This window comes from Nelumbo nucifera, chromosome 1 (assembly GCF_055504915.1).
Source record: "Nelumbo nucifera cultivar China Antique chromosome 1, China Antique-T2T, whole genome shotgun sequence".
Classification (NCBI taxonomy): Eukaryota; Viridiplantae; Streptophyta; class Magnoliopsida; order Proteales; family Nelumbonaceae; genus Nelumbo; species Nelumbo nucifera.
Genome location: NC_142649.1, coordinates 185,277,963 through 185,296,684, shown reverse-complemented (window position 1 = coordinate 185,296,684; position 18,722 = coordinate 185,277,963). Strand labels below are relative to the sequence as shown.

Here is an 18,722-nt window from a genome sequence, read left to right as displayed (position 1 = left end):
GTGCCCATGCTGCTAGTTTATTTGATCTTTTTTTTTAAGAAATGGTAAATTTTCATTTGATAAAAGGAAGGATGTACATGAGAGGAATATTGCTGTAGAAGGCTGAACTACATCAATCACCATACCTGTTGCCAATTGCTTTATCTCTCACAGAATGTGCCTATGCCGTTAGGTTGTTTGATCTTAATTTTTTTTTTTTTTTTTGAGAAATGATAACCTTTCATTTGATAAAAGGAAGGATGTACATGAGAGGAATGCTGCTTAATCTTCATCCTGTAGCCATCCTATTATTATTATTATTATTACTTTAGAGTCACCTCCCACCACTATGTTTCTGAGTTGCATTAATCTACCGAACTTCAATCCTTGTAAAATAGCAAGTAATTTGGCTCTGACCTAGTCTGCAATTCCTATGGCTCTATACACTCATTGTAGTTTCTGAAAGTACCTCCTGTGGCTGAGTTACCTATATTCCTCATACTGCATCCATAAATGTTCAGCTTGGTATTATTTGGTACTAGCAAGCAAACCCATGCAAACGCATGTGCTTGAATAGAAGTTTGGTTAGGTTTGGGTTGGCAAATTTGGGTTTTAACATTAGTTTGGATTCAGGCTAGGTTCCATATTTAAGGTCGGGTTGGCTCTTAACCTGACCTAAACCCATCTAATTTATACCCTTCTTTACTAATAGAGTCAAATTGGGTCAACATAGATTTAAGGCTATGTTTGGTTTAAAGGAAAAAGTAGGGAAACCTATACAAGATTTGTGAAGGTTTCCCTAACTTTCCTTTCATTTCCCTACTTTTTGCTTCAAACCAAACATAGCTTAAGAGGAAAAAAAGGGATTTAATAGGGGAGGGAAGATGTTACAAACATTAACTATTGGGGGGGGGGCTAAGAATGATTTTGTTAGAGTGATATTAGAGAGAGTAATGATGAACTTTATTAGAAAAAATAGGACCTAAAGGATTTTTATTGTAACTTCCTACATTTTTTTTATAATTTAATTAAAAATAGATAATCACATATGTGAAAAATGAGAGGAGTAGGAGTGTGTGAACTTTATGACTAGATGACCACTCACCTACCTTCTTTCTCTTTCTAATATAGATATTAATTGGTGGTTGCCAATCCTCTTTGGTGGCAAGCCATGAAGATGAAGCTTGTTCCATGTTCAGCCAATTCTCTAATATCATCTTTTGAGAGGGGTCCAAATAGAGTAGATGTTTGTACCCAGCGTTTACTACTTTCATTGTGATTCTCTTTATAACAATTAACAACCTCCTTTGGGACTTGGGAGTCTCTTATCATTGAAGAATCTTGCATTTCCTTTTTCACAAATCATCCATAACACTGCTGCCCTAGTATTTCTCCATAAAAAAATTTCCCTTTGCTGATTGGATTAAATACAAATATCTTGAATAGGTTTTCCAGCTAATGAGTGTGTGGAAGACCTTAGCAGTTTGGGGAGAAAAGGAATTGTATGTAAGTTGGATATGGAGAAAGCTTATGATATGGTAGATTGGGGATTTTTGATTGAAGTATTGAGGAGATGTGGGTTCGGTGAAAGGTGGTGCAAGTGGGTGAAGGGGTGTCTACAAAGTAGCCACTTCTTAGTGTTAGTGAATGGGGTGGTCAAAGGTTTTTTTGGAGCCTTAAGAGGAGTTAGACAAGGTGACCCGTTATCTCCTTTTCTCTTTACTATCATAGCGGTGTTTGGTAGATTGATTTTGAAAGCAGATGAATTAGGCCTAATAAAAGGATGGAGAGTACGGGGGGATAGGGTAGTGGTAACAAATCTACATTTTGCAAATGATATAATAATCTTTTGTGAGAATGAGGGAGATGAAGGGGCTAGAAACCTAAGAATGTTAGTTAATCTGTTTGAGAGAGTGACAAACATGAAGATTAATCTAAACAAAAGTGTGGTGGCTGGGGTTAACCTAGAGCAAGAAGTGATTGAGATGTGGGCAAGGGAATTGGGGTGTTTAACAAGTGATTTGCCTTTGAAATATTTAGGACTTCCACTAGGTGCAAACCCTAGATCCCATGATTTTTGGGCCCCAGTAGTGGAGAGATTTAAAAGCAAGTTAGCAGGGTGGAAAAGGAACTACATTAGCAAACCTCCTTGTTTATTATTTCTCAGTCTTTAGCATGCTTGTGGTAATTGCTAAAAGATTAGAGAAGATAATGAGGAATTTTCTGTGGGAACCGAGAGAGGCCAAGAAAGATCATTTAATTAGATGGGAAGTTGTGTGTAGGAGGAAGGAATGTGGTGGATTGGGTTTAGAGTTGTAAGAGAAAAACTTGGCTCTTCTAGGAAAGTGGTTGTAGAGGTTACTCTTTGGGGGTAAATAGGTTGTGGCACAGGGTAATAGCCAGCATTCATGGGCTCTCAGGGAATGGTTGGGATGCTGGAACTTCTAGCAGGGCTTCAAGTGCATCACCATGGAAAGCAATCCAAAAGCACCTTTCAAGATTCCTCAATCATATCAGGTATGATCTCAATTCAGGGAACAAAATCAGATTTTGGGAAGATTTGTGGGTAGAGGAAGCACCATTGAGGGTGTATTTTCCTTCTTTGTATGCTCTTTCTTTTTTCAAGTGTACTAGTCTCATAATTTTTAACCCCTTCTCCCTCACTCTCTGGGTATGGGTGGAATTTGGGCTTTTGCAGAAATGTTAGGGATTTTCAGTTAGATTTGGTGTCAAACCTTTTGCAAATGCTGGATGGGGTCTTTTTAGATGTCAGTAAACAAGATAGTAGAGTCTGGATTTCTCAGCCTTCTGGTGTTTTCAGTTGTGCCTCCTTTAAATTGTTGTCTTCTGCTGATTCTGTTGGCTCTTCATTCCCAGTTAAAGAAGTGAGGTGTCGCCCTATTCCTCCTAAAGTGAGGGATTTCAGCTGGGAGGTTTTTCATAGTGCGATTAACACATGGTTTGTTACAGAGAAAGAGACCTGATTGGTGTCTTTCCCTGAACTGGTGTTATTTATGTGAGTCAAATGGTGAGACTGCCTATCACTTGCTTATTTCCTGTCCTTATGCTAAATGTGTTTGGTAGTGTTTTTTCTCTCTTTGGTTGCAGGTGGAACACCCCTGAGAGCTTGGACAGATTGTTTGATTTTTCTACCTTCAGTTGGCCAAGAAAAAGGGACAGAATACTGTGGAGATGCACAAGGGCAGCTGTGCTTTGGTCTCTTTGGGAGGAAAGAGATCTGCGGATATTTGAAGGAAGAAAAAGGAGTAGAGGAGCATTGGTACAGCCAAAGTAATCTTTTGGGTTAAATCGCTGAAACTTTTCTCTGACTTTACATATGATGATCTGATAAGGAGATGGAGAACAATTGCAGCACTACCTTCTTCCAAGAAGAAAACTATAAAGGGGGTGCACAGGGAAATCTGTTTCTGGGCTCAGATGTAACCGTAAAAGTCGGGTGGTTTTTAATGTTTAAACTTTCAGGGGTAACCGAGGCTACCCTTGGTGTAACTCTTATTCTGTTTTTAGTAAAATCTAATGGTATTCATAAAAAAATAATAATTTGTAGTTTGTCTGCTCTTTGATACATAAATTCATACTATATATGCACGTATCTATATGTGTGTGCATACATGGTAGATATCCACAATTTCATATTAGATAGTACATACATACATGCATGTGTGTGTGTGTGCGTGGCATACATTACTTTCTTGGATTCTTGTTATACAAAAGTTCACGACTTTTAAATATTTTTTTGATAAATAACTTTGAAATTTTATTAAAGAAACATCAAAGTATATATATACACGCACTCCTTAGAGAGGAACGAGGTACACCCTCTCATAAAGACTTGACATCAGATTACAATTGATCCCAATACAAAGATTCCCTATTAACCCCTTGCTTTGCTGAAGTATGAGCTGTCCCATTTTCCGATCTTTAACCTATTGTATCCTTGATGCCATATTCATTCATTAATTAAACCAGATAGTATATAAAGAGGCATCCCAAAAGGAGGCACGAGATGCAGCCTCAAAAACAAATCAGTTTACAATTGAGCCCAAAACATAGATTCCCTATATATCCATTGTTTAGCTAGAAAATCTGCTAATCCACTAGCTGATCTCCTTTGCCAAAGAATCCTTACAATCATACTAGAGGTTAACCTTTGCCAAAGTCCTTGCAATCCTCCTTCCTTATCCCTCTACAGAAACCAAAATTCCAATTCAGCCCCTAAGGAGTAACAGGAGTGAGGAAATTCAAGAAAACCTCTTTTTTATAAAGGGAAATAGAGTATAAAGTGGGTAAGAGATCCCTAAGAGCAAAATTACCAATCCAAATGTTATTAAATCATTGGGGGAGTTGTTTCAACTACAAATGTTATGAAATCATTGAACTTTCTTATGCTAGTTGAGATTTGTAGACAAGAATTACTCGAATTTGGAAATGTTTCTTTTCTCTTTTTTGGGTGCAGGTAGACAGACCCAGCTAAGGTGGCTGACCTTTTTAACATCATGCTCAGATCAATGGTCAAAAAAGAGAGCAACAATAATGTGGAGATTTACTTGTGCTGCTTTCTTATGGACTGTGTGGGAAGAAAGGAATGGAATAATTTTTCAGGAGCAGGAGAGAAGCTTGAAGAACTTGTATGCATTTATAGTGTGAGGGTGCATGGGGCACAATGTTCAAGGATGTTTTCTTCTTTCTCAGTTATTTATGAGGAATTGGAAGTAAATAGCAGATAGCACTTTGTTAAAAACCCTAATTTATGAAGAATGGTCACCTCCACAGGTGAATTTCATTAAACTAAACTCTGATGGAAGCTGTCTTGGAAATCTGGGGCAATGCGGTGGAGGGGTGTTTAGGGATGTGGGAAGCCATGTAGTAGCAATGTTTTCAGGGCTGATTAGTGTTGGAAATTCATTGAGAGTAGAAGTGATGGCTGTAGTAGGAGGTGTTAGGAGACAAAAGAACTGAATGTACAAAGTTTGATAATTGAAGGGGACTTGAAGCTGGTAATAGGATGGCTAGAAAATCAGGAAGAGGCTCTTTGGAAGTAGAAGAATGAACTTAAAAAGATTAAAGTGATGTCATGAAGTATGTCAGTCAAGGTGCAGTTGGTTCAGAGATCAGCCAACAATATGGCCGATAGTCTAGCTAGACAAGGGGCTATGAGGGATCAAATGTTTTGGACTGTGTTGTAATACACATGTATGGGGAGAGGTTTAAGCCTCTGTTGTGTATTGATGTAAATTTGTATATAAAGTTTTCAATCAATAAAATTTCCATAAACTTTCAAAAAAAAAAGAAAAGAATTACTCGAATCACTTGAAAATCTAATCATATTAAAATATCCACCTTGACACTAAGGACCACCCCACCAACCCCTAATTGCAAAAAGTTTTTCCCACATCTCACTTCTTTCCTTCCAATATTATAGGTCCATATCCATAGGATAATACCCAATAAAACCATCCTTCATATTCTTCAATTTAATTGAGGCCAAAAATCTACATGGCAGATTTTAATGTGGATCAAAGAACCCGCTATGTAACCAGTGTCTATGTGTCCACCTAAGTACTTAGGCAACAAGTTATTGCCTTGTAACCTAGTCTCACCTTGCTACCGTGATGACTATAGTTTAGATTTGTACAATTTTTGTTTAATTTAACAAAATTCTCTGAAAGATTATACTAATTAAGAATAAATACATTAGAAATTAAATGGAAATGATATTATATAATGATGAGTAATTTAATGGGCAAGGTTTTAAATTTTGGAAATTTCAGTCATTTCAGATCCCTGATCCACAATTATTCTTTTTTTTTTTAATTTGAACATTTTTTTGTTAATTTTAATTATTTTAATAATAATATTTTAAATTTATATAATTTTTGTAACCAACTTTTTGGGCAATATGAATGGCTGAATTTTTGTTTTTTTTTTTGTTTTTCTTTTTGCTTCATGGGGCTTCACAATGAGGGGTAGCCCGCCCCCCATCTCCTTAACCCCCGAACCCTGGTGGTAGCAGGATTTGATCCCAGGTCTCTGCTACAATGAGTCTGAGATCCTACCAACTGAGCTACCATCAGATGGTGGCTGAAATTATGTTTGAAACCAAAATCTTGTAACATTTCACCAACATTTAAAACTATGGTAAGAGCAACATATCTTGGTTAAGACGGAGACAAGTAGATAACACAAGTTACATTTTTTTTTTTTGAGAAAAAGGCAGGTTGTAGTGGAGTTTCATTAATAAAAGAAACCCCTGTACAACTAGAGGTTGTACAATGGGAAATATGAAAAACATCTTTCCCATTTTCTCTAGACATATTGATCCATGACTGTTTACAAAAAGAGTATTATGTACAACAAATGAGCTTTGACCTTGCAATGTTCTTTTGGAAATTTCTTCTGCTCCTTTCCTGCCATGTAACCCAAAAACAGATGTAGGTACTATGTTTCATGCAGCTTTGCCCTTCTTGTTCAAACCTTGCAAGAATTCTGAGGCAGCATACATGGTATTTGGTCCATGAACATATATCCAACTCTTTCATTCAACGAGACCTGTTTGTTGGTTAATAGGGAAAAGTAACATTGATCGGAAACTTTAACCAACCTGCAGCTAAATTAGTCAAATTCCTGGTGAGCTACCAAAGAGAAGATGCTGAAGGGAAAATTTGAGGGTATGAACTATGAAGTGGTTATGATGGTAATCAATGAATATAAAAAGGTGCTTGTGATTGCTATAATTGTAAAATGTGGTATGACTTAGGTACTATCTAAATGCAAGATATGACCAGCTAATTGGATTATAAAGGTAATGAGTTGTTGATTGACAATGCTTATGACCTAATTTTTCTGGTTTAACTTTATTTTGTCCGATGAATTGTGTCCAAAATGTATAAGGATTTGGTCACACCCAGAAGAAAATATGCTTTGAATTTGGGATGATCAGTTGAAATTTTTTGAAGATGACATATGATGCCTGGTAATGTATGCTAGGAGAAGCCATCATGAATTAGTTATAAATGATGTAGCTGTCTTTGCACCTGCAGACATGTTTATTTCATTATTATCCATTGCAGAATCAAAGTTATTTTTCTTTCCCCTTTGGTAAGAATTCTAATAAGTTGTTATGTTTTTATGACTGTTTGGTTCTGCAGGCTATTCCATCCATGCTTCTTGCTTTAGTGCTCTCTTTTGATTATCAGAAGAGCAGAGATTCAACAGGGACATTTGATTTATTTTCTTCTAAAGGTCACAAATACTTTTGGTATGCTCTTTCTGGATATGCCATTGGATTGGTGGCTGCTTTAGCAGCTGGGATCTTGACTCATTCACCACAACCAGCCCTTCTTTATCTGGTATGTTTTCACTAGTCCTTTTTTTTTTGATCAGTAACAAAATGCTTTATTAAATAATAAGATTTGTGAAACTTTAAGTATAAGAAAGGGGAGGTAAACTATCTTAACTCCCCCACAACAAAGGACCAAAGAAGAAAGCTAAAAATTCGCCCAAAACATAGATTCCTTAAGCGCCCCTTGCTTGGCTAACTGGTCCTTCCTTTTCAATCAACTTTCTGGAAATTAAAAAAAAAAAGGTTTGGTTATACTTTTTTTTTACCAGTAATCAACATCAAATTTTATTACTTAGAATAAGAAGAGAGTACAGAAACAAGGGCAGCCAAAAGTTTGATTATAATACTTCTACCTGAAAACATTTATGGGCATTTGTTATTGGTGCATGAGGTGTACATGTTAATGGAGTAGTCAAAAGGTTAGTCCCAGAATGAAGAAAAGGGAGGCCTTATTAAGAAGCTTACCAATGAAGAGGGTGAAAAGACTATAAAAATATCTAACAAGGGAAACAGAAGTTCAATATGCCCCCAATTGAAGTAGTCCCCTGGTGCAACTGTCTCCTTTATCTGGTTCTACCCCAATGGCCAATCATTGATAAGACTGCCAAATATAGAGTTGGCAAACCTTGTAATCCATATGAATGAATGGTTCAACTTGAATGCCAAAGATCTAGCTTCCTTGGTGATATATCATCTACCACTACCCCACACCGGAACCTTGTCCAACCAACAAGAATATGGAGGTCACCTTTTACCACAATGTTACTATGGGCCTGGGGCCTATATTAATGGGAAAAAATTATTTAGTTGTGTTTTTTAAGTAGAAAAGATATGTTGTATGGTTTGAAGTTGTGTTTTAAAAGCGAAAGGTGTAAGGACAATTTTGCGCTTGAGGAGTACACCTTTTTGAAGAAGGCGCAAAAATGCAAAAAATTCAAAAAAATCCAACAAATTAAAGAAATGCAAATTATTAAAATATTAAACAAATTATTAATTAAAAATATAAATTTAAAATTTAAATAAATGCTTTAAAAAACTTATTATCTCAAATTAAAATACATAAACATAACATGTAAAACATATTTAAAAATAAAATCAAGCATAACATATAAAACATATTCAAGCATGTAAGCTCTTAATGTCTTTGTTTTTTTTTTCTTTTCCAATTGCATTACTTCAAATAGCTAATATGATGTTAAACATCATGCATTCTTGGTTCTATGAGCCGCCTTTGTACCAAGTCCTTGGAGGCAAGCCCAAACGAATCCATATTAGGGTCTCAAATTCTTAACCCTAGGCGCACTAGGTGTGTGCCTTTTAAAAATACTCCTCCTGGGACCTAGGCGAGGCGCGTGCCCTAAAATGCGCACGAGGCGTGCCTTTTAAATCATTGATTTGAAGTAGATTGTGTGTTGACATAGAGTTGATGAATGCGTAGAGATTGTTAATATCGTTGCAATAGGAAAGGCTAAAGGTCCCACACTTTTCCATTAAAGTATTTGTAATTCTGAGATAAGGCTAGTTTAAGCCCAAAAGATTTTACTAGGTACATGTCACCATAACTAGTGGTGAAAGATTTATGGACTCTTTGACATCTCTTCTTTTTTGCTATTCATGATCTCTTTTGTCTTTGTACTAATAAAAGGGTTGCCCCAATGATAAAAGGAATGTTACTTGAGATGCTGGGAATATTTAGATAGTAGAATTTGGCTAGTATCCCCATCTGGCTATTTCACTTGTGCTTTCTTTTTCATTGCTCTCCTCCAATCCTCCCATCTGAAAGGATCATTCCCCATAAAGGAAGTTTGGTGTAACCTGATACCCCTAAAAATAAGAACCTTTTGTTGGGAAATGGTACTTCAGGAAATCAACACTTTGGATAAGCTACAAAGAAGAAGGCCAAATTGCTGCCTCTCCCCTCATGTTTGTTGCCTTTGCTTGGGTGGTGGAGAGACAATTACACATCTTTTACTATTCTGTCCTCTTGCTTCTTTTGTGTGAAATTGGTTTTCTTCTCTGTTTGGTTGCAGGTGGACTCCTCCTTAGGATGTGGCCACTCTTTTTGATCCGAGTTTTTTTCACTTTACCAAAGAAAAGAGGCAGAATAATGTGAAGGGCAACTAGTGCTGCTATCCTTTGGTCTTTATGGGAAGAGAGGAATAACAGGATACTCCAAGGAGTGGAAAGAACTAAGGAGCAAGTCATTGAATCCATAGTTGTTAGGGTCATACATTGGCTGATGCCTGAAAGCAACTGAAATGTTCAAAAATTTCTCAGCTGAGGATATTCTAAGGGGATGGTCAGTAGCGTCTAACTCTTCAGCTGCACAAAGTGTGGTTCAGCCTCTTTGGACACTTGCAGCACAACAAAGAGTGAAATTGAACTTTGATGGAAGCTCATTGGGAAACCCGGGGCCCTCTGGAGTTGGGGGAGTTTTCAGGGATGGGGAGGGCAGGATGCAGGCACTTTATTTTGGCCCAATAGGCGTGGGAGATTCCTGAAGGGCTGAAGTTATGTCTCTACTTCAAGGTATGAGATTGGCCAAGCAATGGGGATATCAAAACCTTGAGGTAGAGGGAGACTTTAAAACTTCTAATAGGATGGCTGCAGACAAAAAGCTTGGGTGTATGGACTCTTAGACAACAGATGAGGGAAATACTTTGCCTAGCAAGGGAAGTGGGAGTAATTTTTAAATGGGTAAGGGGATCAGCCAACCCTGTGTCTGACAATCTGGCAAAGCAGGGGACTCTCAGGGAAAGCTTATTTTGGGCTGTATTATTGTAAGATTTGAGATTCATATGGGGTCAACATTTATGCTCTGAGTGGTTGATACTATTGTATTTAATGTTATTTTAATGAAAGTTACCGTTTCCAATAAAAAAAAGGTGGTGTTGGGTGAGAAGAAAAATCTAAGAACCATGACTTCAAATAGAAAGTATTGACCTTATGTAAAAAATATTTGGGTAACCACATACCCCCTCCCCCTCCCCCAAAAGGAAACAAACCCTATTATCACATAGCCCACTGTGTTAGCATTCTGCCAAAAAATGGATGGAATATGCCCATATGCCTTGTCAGATATTTGCCAAATGCCCTTCCTTCTTCTACAATAGAGTTAGAAACCGGACCCCTTCCCCAGAAAGACCTGATTCTAATCTATTAGATTTTTATGGTGACATGTTTGTGCAGGCGTGCTTCAGGGGAACTTCTAGTATTCACAGGAGAGGAAGGGGGAAAGCATTGTGGTATGAAGAGTCAAGAGTGGTGGTTCAGATCTCTGTCTTTGGTAGCTAGGCTTCTTTTTGACATGTTTTTTTATGGCTGCGATTCTTGTGTCTCTGGAGCCGGGGCCTCCTGAATGCAAAGTGTGATCACACCTAGAGCTCTTCATCCAGCCTTTCGTCGAGATTAGCTCCATTGTTTTCAGGAAGCTGGTCCTGTTGTGCGACTGGATACTGTGCTCTTAATGTGTTCACTCATTTTTTGTATTTATGAGGCCCTGTCATGTCTCTTTTAATGTGTGGATGGGTGGTTGTCCCAGTATTTTCATGAATGGTGTTTTTTATGTTTCCTTCTGTTTTCTGGATGCAGCTGGTCCTTTGGTTCTTTGTGATGTTTTGTTTAGCTGAGCCAACCCCTGTACTTTATTTTCCTCTCTTTTAATTTAATTTACCTTACCTTATTTCAAAAAAGAAAGCCCCTTTTTTTCTTCATTTGTAGGATGATTATACCCTTCTCATTAATATTATTAAAAAATATTTCCAATCACAATCTTCTAAGTAGAGATCTACACCGTTAAAATGGAGTCCCAAAACCTGTCAACTGATCTTGAAAATCTAAATGATGTGCAAAGGTTTCAACTAATGTTGGCCATGGAAATGGAATGGTAGATGAAACTATACATATGGTCCATCAATGTGCTTTCCTAATATCAGCCAAGTGATATTTTTCCTTCAAGTGTTGTACCAAAGTCATGTAACTGGTGTATCAAATCAACCCAAAGTTCTAGGCCTTCAAAGTTGTCTTTTAAGATCAGTGAATTAATCTCAGCTATCCAAGATATGTACAAGATTTGTTTTTGTTGGTAACTAATGCACAAGATTTCAATCAATCCGGGCCAGCCAAATAAATCAACCCAATAATCTATGCTACCAAAGTGATCTCTTGAAAGTTATGAACTAATTATGACCATACCAATATTTCAAATGATCTTGGCCATTCAATTAATGTACGAATTTTGAAAAAATATCAGGTTATGTGGATGCTTATGGCAAAAACATAACTTGGATGGATGATATTAACCCACTACTCTAGGAGACTGCTTTAACAATCTTGATTTGGTACATTTTTTGGATGACCTTGATTTGTTGAAATCTTGGTATATTACTTGGATGGTCTGGATCTTTGGATTGATGGTACATCATTTGGATGGACTAAATCAGGTCAAATCTTGGTACACCATTTAGACGGGTTAAGATTAGATAAAATTTTCATACACCATTTGGACGGTTGAGATTCATTAACTGATTTCGGGAGGCTTTTTTGATGGTCCAGGTCTTATGTTTTACTTGACATGCTACTTTACATGGCATAGTTTTTTTAGAGATTGTCATGTATTACTTGTATTGGCTGAGCTTAGTTGAAATCTTGGTATGCCATTTAGATAGGCTAGATTAGATGAAATTTTGATACACCATTTGGATGGTTGAGATTCATTAACTGAACTCTTAAGGCCTTTTTGATGGTCTAGATCTTAGCTTTTACTTGAGGTGTTACTTTACATGGCCTAGGTTTTTCTGAGATTTTCATGCATTACTTGTATGGGTGCTATTAATTGAAATCTCTGTGCATTACATGGATGGTTGAGATTATTTTCATCAATCTTAGGGGACCATTTTGATGCTCTAGATATTTGGAATGATTGGGTACATCATTTGGATGAACCAGATTAGATGAAATCTTGGTAAATTATTTGGGTGGTTGTAATTAATTGACTGATCTTAGGGTGCTATTTTGATGGGCCAGATTTTAGACGTTATTTGGTACTTCATTTTACATGACTGTATTTTATAGGATTTTTAAATTTTTTTTTGAATAAATGGGATTGGTGGAAATCTTGGTCACCTACACATATAGACAACAAATTGGCAATTTCATAATTGCCCACTCATTGTTAATGCTGGCAGGGGTGTTTAAAGTTTGGGGGGATCTAACACAAAAAGTAATTTAGGGAGTCAAGTGATGGAATGGGGGTATGTGGAGTTTGCCCAAAATATTTTTATATTTCTTGTAAATTTGCACAAGTTATATAAGTAAAGATGATGCTGGTTCCAAAGATTCAATGTTTGAATTTTCTGTTTTTTTTTTATGTATTTCTGTATTTTTGAATAGTAGGAATGTTTTGGTCATTTTAACCAATGTTTTAAATCTGACTTGGAGGCCGAACCATTTTTTTCCTCCGTGTCACAGGTCATCGTGCCATGCCATCAATCGTGTATATACATGTGTGTGTGTGTGTCATAGTTGTGGTAGAAATTGCCGATAGTGGTTTTAGATGAATTCCTTGTGAAGAAGAGAAGAAGAAGATGAAAAGTTTCAGCAGTAGAGAAGAAGAGAGGAGAAGAAAAGGTGAGTGGGATGTTGGCCAGAATTGAATTAGTTCTGGCCGCCAAGCCCTCTTTGTATTATAAGTAGAAAGCCTTATGTGCTGATTCGGCCAAGCTTCTTGTGAAAGGAAGAGGAGAAAGTTGGGGGTTTCAGCAATAGACAGAGGAAAGGGAAGAAAAGGAGAAGAAGGTTGACTAGGATAGTGATGCATAACCCTAGCCGCCTGCCCCTCATTCTATTTATAATTAACTTAAATATGGGATATTACAAAGATGCCCCTAGTACGGCGGCAACTCAACTAAGTACTTACAGTTCTTTTAAAAATAAAAGACTAATGGGCCCAAGGCCCAACAACTTCTTAATTTAAAAGAAAACAAACTAAACATAAATCGGCCCAACATAAATTAGCCCACTCAACACTCCCCCTCAAGTTGGGAATAGATGTCACACATTCCCAACTTGCGTAGATCATGTTCCAGCTTATTCTTCGCAACACCTTTTGTGAGAACATCAGCAAGCTGCATATCAGAAGAAATGTATGGAAGACAAACTTCTCCAGAAGTTACCCTTTCTCTGATAAAATGTCTATCTACTTCAATGTGCTTAGTTCGGTCATGCTGGACTGGATTATGGGCAATATTGATTGCTGCCTGGTTATCGCAGTATAGCATCATAGGTTCTTCTGCTTGTACACCGATTTCTTTTAACAGAGAACGGATCCAGAGAAGTTCTGAAACTCCATGTGCCATGGTCCTATATTCCGCTCCTGCACTTGATCTTGCCACAACTGTTTGTTTTTTACTCTTCCATGAGACTAGGTTACCCCCAACTAGGGTGCACACTCCTGAAGTTGATCTTCTGTCATCAAGGCATCCTGCCCAATCCGCATCTGTATAGGTCTCTAGCTTCAGTTGTCCATGATCAGTAAACAATATGCCTCTGCCTGGATGTCCCTTCAAATATGCAAGGATTCTGTCAACTGCCTTCCAGTGCTGATCTCGTGGAGCATGCATGTATTGACTCACTACACTTATTGCATGGGAGATGTCCGGTCTTGTCATACACAAGTATAGTAGCCGACCCACAAGTCTTTGGTATCTCCCAAGGTCCTCACTGGTTCACCTTCTGATGCACTGATTCTATGGTTCTGATCAATGGGGGTGCTAGCTGCCTTTGTTCCAAGCTTCCCTGTCTCTTGGAGAAGGTCCAAGACATACTTCCTTTGAAAGATAAAAATTCCATGTTTCGATCTTGCAACTTCGATGCCTAAGAAGTATCTTAGTTCTCTAAGATCCTTAATCTCAAATTCCTTATGCAGGTTCCTCTTCAGACTATCAATCTCACTCAGATCATTCCCAGTGACAACAATGTCATCCACATAAACAATTAGGATTGACACCAAAGATCCCCTGCGCTTCACAAACAAGGTGTGATCAGATTGAGTTTGAGTGTAGCCAAAAACAATCAGGGCCTTTCTGAATTTGTCAAACCATGCTCTGGGAGATTGTTTCAAGCCATATAGTGACTTCTTCAGCTTGCATACCTTTCCCTTTTCAGCATTATCATAAAAACTAGCTGGAAGATCCATATACACCTCTTTTTGCAGATCCCCATTTAGGAAAGCATTCTTTACATCCAGTTGAAACAAGGGCCAAGAGTATGAGGCAGCAAGAGAAAGGAGTATCCGAACAGAGGTCATCTTTGCAACTGGCGCAAATGTCTCTAGATAATTAATGCCATAGGTCTGTGTGTACCCTTTTGCAACAAGTCTTGCCTTGTACCTCTCTATACTTCCATCTGCCTTATACTTTACTGTGTAAACCCATCTGCATCCAACTGTCTCCTTGCCTTCTGGTAGGTCCACAATCTCCCATGTCTGATTCTTAATCAAAGCCTCCATCTCTTCTTACATAGCTGTCTTCCACTCAGGTTTGGAGAGACCCTCACTAACACCCTTGGGTATAGACACTGAATCAAGAGAAGAGAGAAAAGCACGGTAGGAAGGAGAAAGTCCACTGTAAGATAAGTACTGAGATACAATGAGCAATGCACTTTCTCTTCCCTTTTCTAAGAGCAATAGGGAGATCAAGGTTATCTGTAACAGTGTCAGTAGGATCAATGGGAATTGAAGTAGTGGGATCAAGAGGAATACCTGAATCCGTATCAGTCGAATCTGGAGTCTCCAAGGGATCGACAGGAAGTGGTGTGAGTTCTGCTGTAGTGGAATCAATCGCCTTATGGAGTCTCTGCCGTGAGTAATGTTGTGAAATGGAACACAAAGGAGGTGGCAAGGTGGGTGACATCGGGTGGTGGTCAAGCATAGGAGTAGACATAGGAACTGGAACTAGGAGAGGGATAGACTGCTGACTTACTTCCCCAAAACACTCCCCCTGAGAAGGATCCTTTGAGAAGAAGTACGTAGATTCAAAAAAGGTAACATCCATAGTAACATACCTGTTCCCAGAGACTGGATCATAGCAGTGGTACCCTTTCTGATTCTCTGCATATCCAAGTAAAACACATTTCTTTGCCTTGGGATCAAGCTTCGTACGGTAAGGGCCAAGAATATGTGCAAAGCAAACACATCCAAACACCCTTAGAGGAATATGAAACATCTCCCCCTGAGGAAAAAGAAGGCTGAATGGGGTCTTGAATCCGAGTACACGAGAGGACACTCTGTTAATCAGGTATACTGCCGTGAGAACTGCATCACCCCAAAAACGAACCGGAACTGTGGCTGTGATCATCATGCTTCTTGCCGTCTCAACAATGTGTCTGTTCTTCCTCTCTGCAACACCATTCTACTGTGGACTATAGGAGCAACTGCTCTGATGGACAACACCATACTCCAACAGATATGAGGCAAGATGTCTCTCAAAATATTCCCTAGCATTGTCAGATCTGAACATCTTTATTCTTGTCCCAAACTGTGTTAGTACCATCTGGTGGAATTGCTTCACCAAGGATGGTACTTCATCGCGTGATTTCATCAGGTAAATCCATGAATATCGAGAGAAATCATCCACAAAAAGGAGAAAATAGCGATAGCCGCCCATAGAGGGAACATGATAAGGGCCCCACACATCCGAATGAATAACATCAAAGGGAGAAGAACATCTTTTATTATTAGGTTTAAAAGAGTGTCTACAATGCTTTCCAAGTTCACAACCCTCACACTTCAAACTTGACAGACTCACAGACTCAAACAGTTTTGGAAACAAACAACTCAAAGAAGAAAAGGATAAATGACCCAGACGGTTCCATTCACTTCACGACCACTCTCAATCGTCCTCTTTGAATCTAGATCCTACAAAATACAACGTCCAGGAGAAAAAATTACTGAGCAGTTTAAATTCTTAGTCAAACTACTAACAGATAACAAATTAGTGCTCAATCTAGGAACATGGAGGACAAAGGGTAAGCAAATAGAATCATTGATCTTGACAGATCCCTTCCCAGCAATAGGAACATGGGATCCATCAGCTGTGGAGACCCTATCTCTGCCAGAACAGAGATGATAAGAAGAGAAAATAGTGGAGCAATGGGTCATATGCTTTGAGGCTCCAGAGTTTATAATCCAAGGAGATCTCTCCTTACCTGAAGCAGAAACATAGTTTGCAGTGACATGTGAACTACCTGTGTGGGCAAAGGAGGTAGAGTGAGCTCCACCTGTGCTACTTGTACCTTGTTGTTCGCTTACGGCTGAATTGGAACTAGCTGTATCCCTCTGATTCAGAAGTAACCCAAACCTCTCAAGCTCGGCCCTTACTGCAGCAGCTGCAACGGACTCCAAAGCAGCTGTAGTAGGGGGGGGGGGCGGAGTATTACCGGTAACTGCCATGTGCGCATTTCCTTTCTTATTCTTCAATCTGGTCGGCACAAGATGTGGGTGAAGCTTCCAACAAGTGTCTCTTGTATGCTTAGGCTTCTTACAGTAGTCACAGACCAAGTCCCTTTTGTCTTCCTTTTTGTTTTCATTGCCATTCTGTTTAGATTTCACAGCACTTACCATAGCAGACTGATCAGAACTGAGATTTTTCATCATTACATCCCTCCTGCACTCCTCTCCTGACACAAAGGCATATGCTTGGGAGAGAATGACACTGTCCCTAGAAAGAAGATGCTGTCGTGCAATGTCATACTCAGGGTTAAGGCCAGCAAGGAATTCGAACACCCTATACTTCTCTAAATGTCTTTGATAGGTAGCTGCATCCTTGGTGGTTTCCCAAGCAAAGGTCTCTAGATGGTCGATCTCCTGCCACAGGGTCTTAAGGACTGAAAAATAGGCTGCAACAGATCTATCTCCCTGCCTTGTGGCAATAATTTGATTTCTCAGTTGATAAGCCCTAGCAACATTCTCCCTTTTTTTTTTGATCAATAACATCAATTTCATTAAATTAAGAGAATAGAGGGAAATAATACAAAGGGAGATAAAATAACTTAGCTCCCCCAAAACAGAAAGCACAGGGAAAGCAAAGAAAATTAAAAACTAGCCCAAAAAACAGCCTCCCTATTCACTCCATGCTTGGCCAACCCATCCGCAAATGAGTTGGCACTCCTCTTCACCCAGCTGTACTAAATCTTTATGTCCCTTCCCAGCCATAAGAACTGTTTTTTCTCATTGTTAAAGTTCCACAAACCACCGTCCTCTGTCTTCAACCAATTAACCACCACCTTCGAGTCACCTTCCAGAATCAAACGGCTAATATTTAGATCTTTTGCTCTTTGAATTCCTTCAAGCGCTGCAAGGATCTCAGCCCTAAGAGAGTCACCTTCTCCAATAGGGCCAGAGAATAAAGCAGTAACAATCCCTTCCTCATTCCTGAAGACTCCTCCAATCCCAGAGGGCCCTGGATTCCTTACACTGCTGCCATCAAAATTCAGCTTTATAAAGCCCGAGGGGGGAGGGGACCAGAACGGACAAAGAGTTCTCTTGCATCTAGTAGTGAAAGCAATCTCTTTCCAGTTTCTTAGTAAGTCATCCATAGGACAATCTGAGAACAACTCCAAAGATTTTAGCCAGTGGACCGCTCTTATGAGGATTCGATTTAACAAATCTTCCAAAGTTTTTTCCTTGTCAGAAAAAATGCGTGAGTTTCTTTCTTCCCACAAGGACTAGCAAACCGCTGCCCTAATACACCTCCACATAGTCCTCCCTCGCTTCTTAGGCCAACTGAAAAAAGGAGAAAACAAACCTTGGACAGTCTCCGGAGGATACCAAGAACGCCCAAAACGGGAGAAAACCCACTCCCAAACAGAATTAGCAATCTTACAAGAGACCATGAGGTGGTAGCCAGATTCCCCATCAGCTTTACAAAGAGCACATCTATTAGGAAGTAGACAATAGTTGGGTCTCTTTTTTTGGAGTAAGTATAAAGTGTTGATTCTTTCCAGGAAAATTTCCCAACAAAAAAACCCCACCCGAGGAGGAATAGGTCTGCTCCAAATTTCCTTAACTGGAAAGGACAACCCCAGGGGGGTAGGAGGCTGAGTTAAGGTTTCAAAGAAAAAAGCACAAGAAAAGGTACCAGAGCTAGAAAGGGTCCAAAATCTGGTGTCTTCCTTAGCAGGGTTTAGGAAGACACCCTCAAGGGAGGCTAGCAGAGCTACCGGGCTATCCAATTTCGTATCCCTAATTGCCCTACGCAGGCCAAGGTTCCAACCAAAGCTCGAAGTGGAAGCTGAAGGGACTAAGAAGGAAGAAATGGGTTCATTTTTCAAGTCTGAAAGAGCATACAAGGAAGGAAACTTGTCTTTCAGAGGAAAATCCCCA

The 18,722-nt window shown here is 38.9% G+C and overlaps 1 protein-coding gene across 11 annotated transcripts in view; it reads left to right on the top strand.

Moving 5' to 3' along the window:
- The window catches only part of LOC104596066 (signal peptide peptidase-like 1), a 42,605-nt gene that overhangs the window by 2,302 nt on the left and 21,581 nt on the right, over positions 1 to 18,722 (top strand). For 9 of the 11 annotated variants that reach the window (XR_016080774.1, XM_010257082.3, XM_010257081.2 and 6 more), the window contains one exon: positions 7,149 to 7,349. Coding sequence is in view for 10 of the 11 variants with exons in the window: in XM_010257082.3 (XP_010255384.1) it covers positions 7,149 to 7,349 (201 nt within the window). In the remaining variant the exon portion in view is untranslated. Of the gene's footprint in view, positions 1 to 7,148; positions 7,350 to 9,372; positions 10,222 to 18,722 lie in introns of those variants that run through there. The other 2 variants (XM_088895593.1, XM_010257083.3) reach the window with 1 other exon arrangement.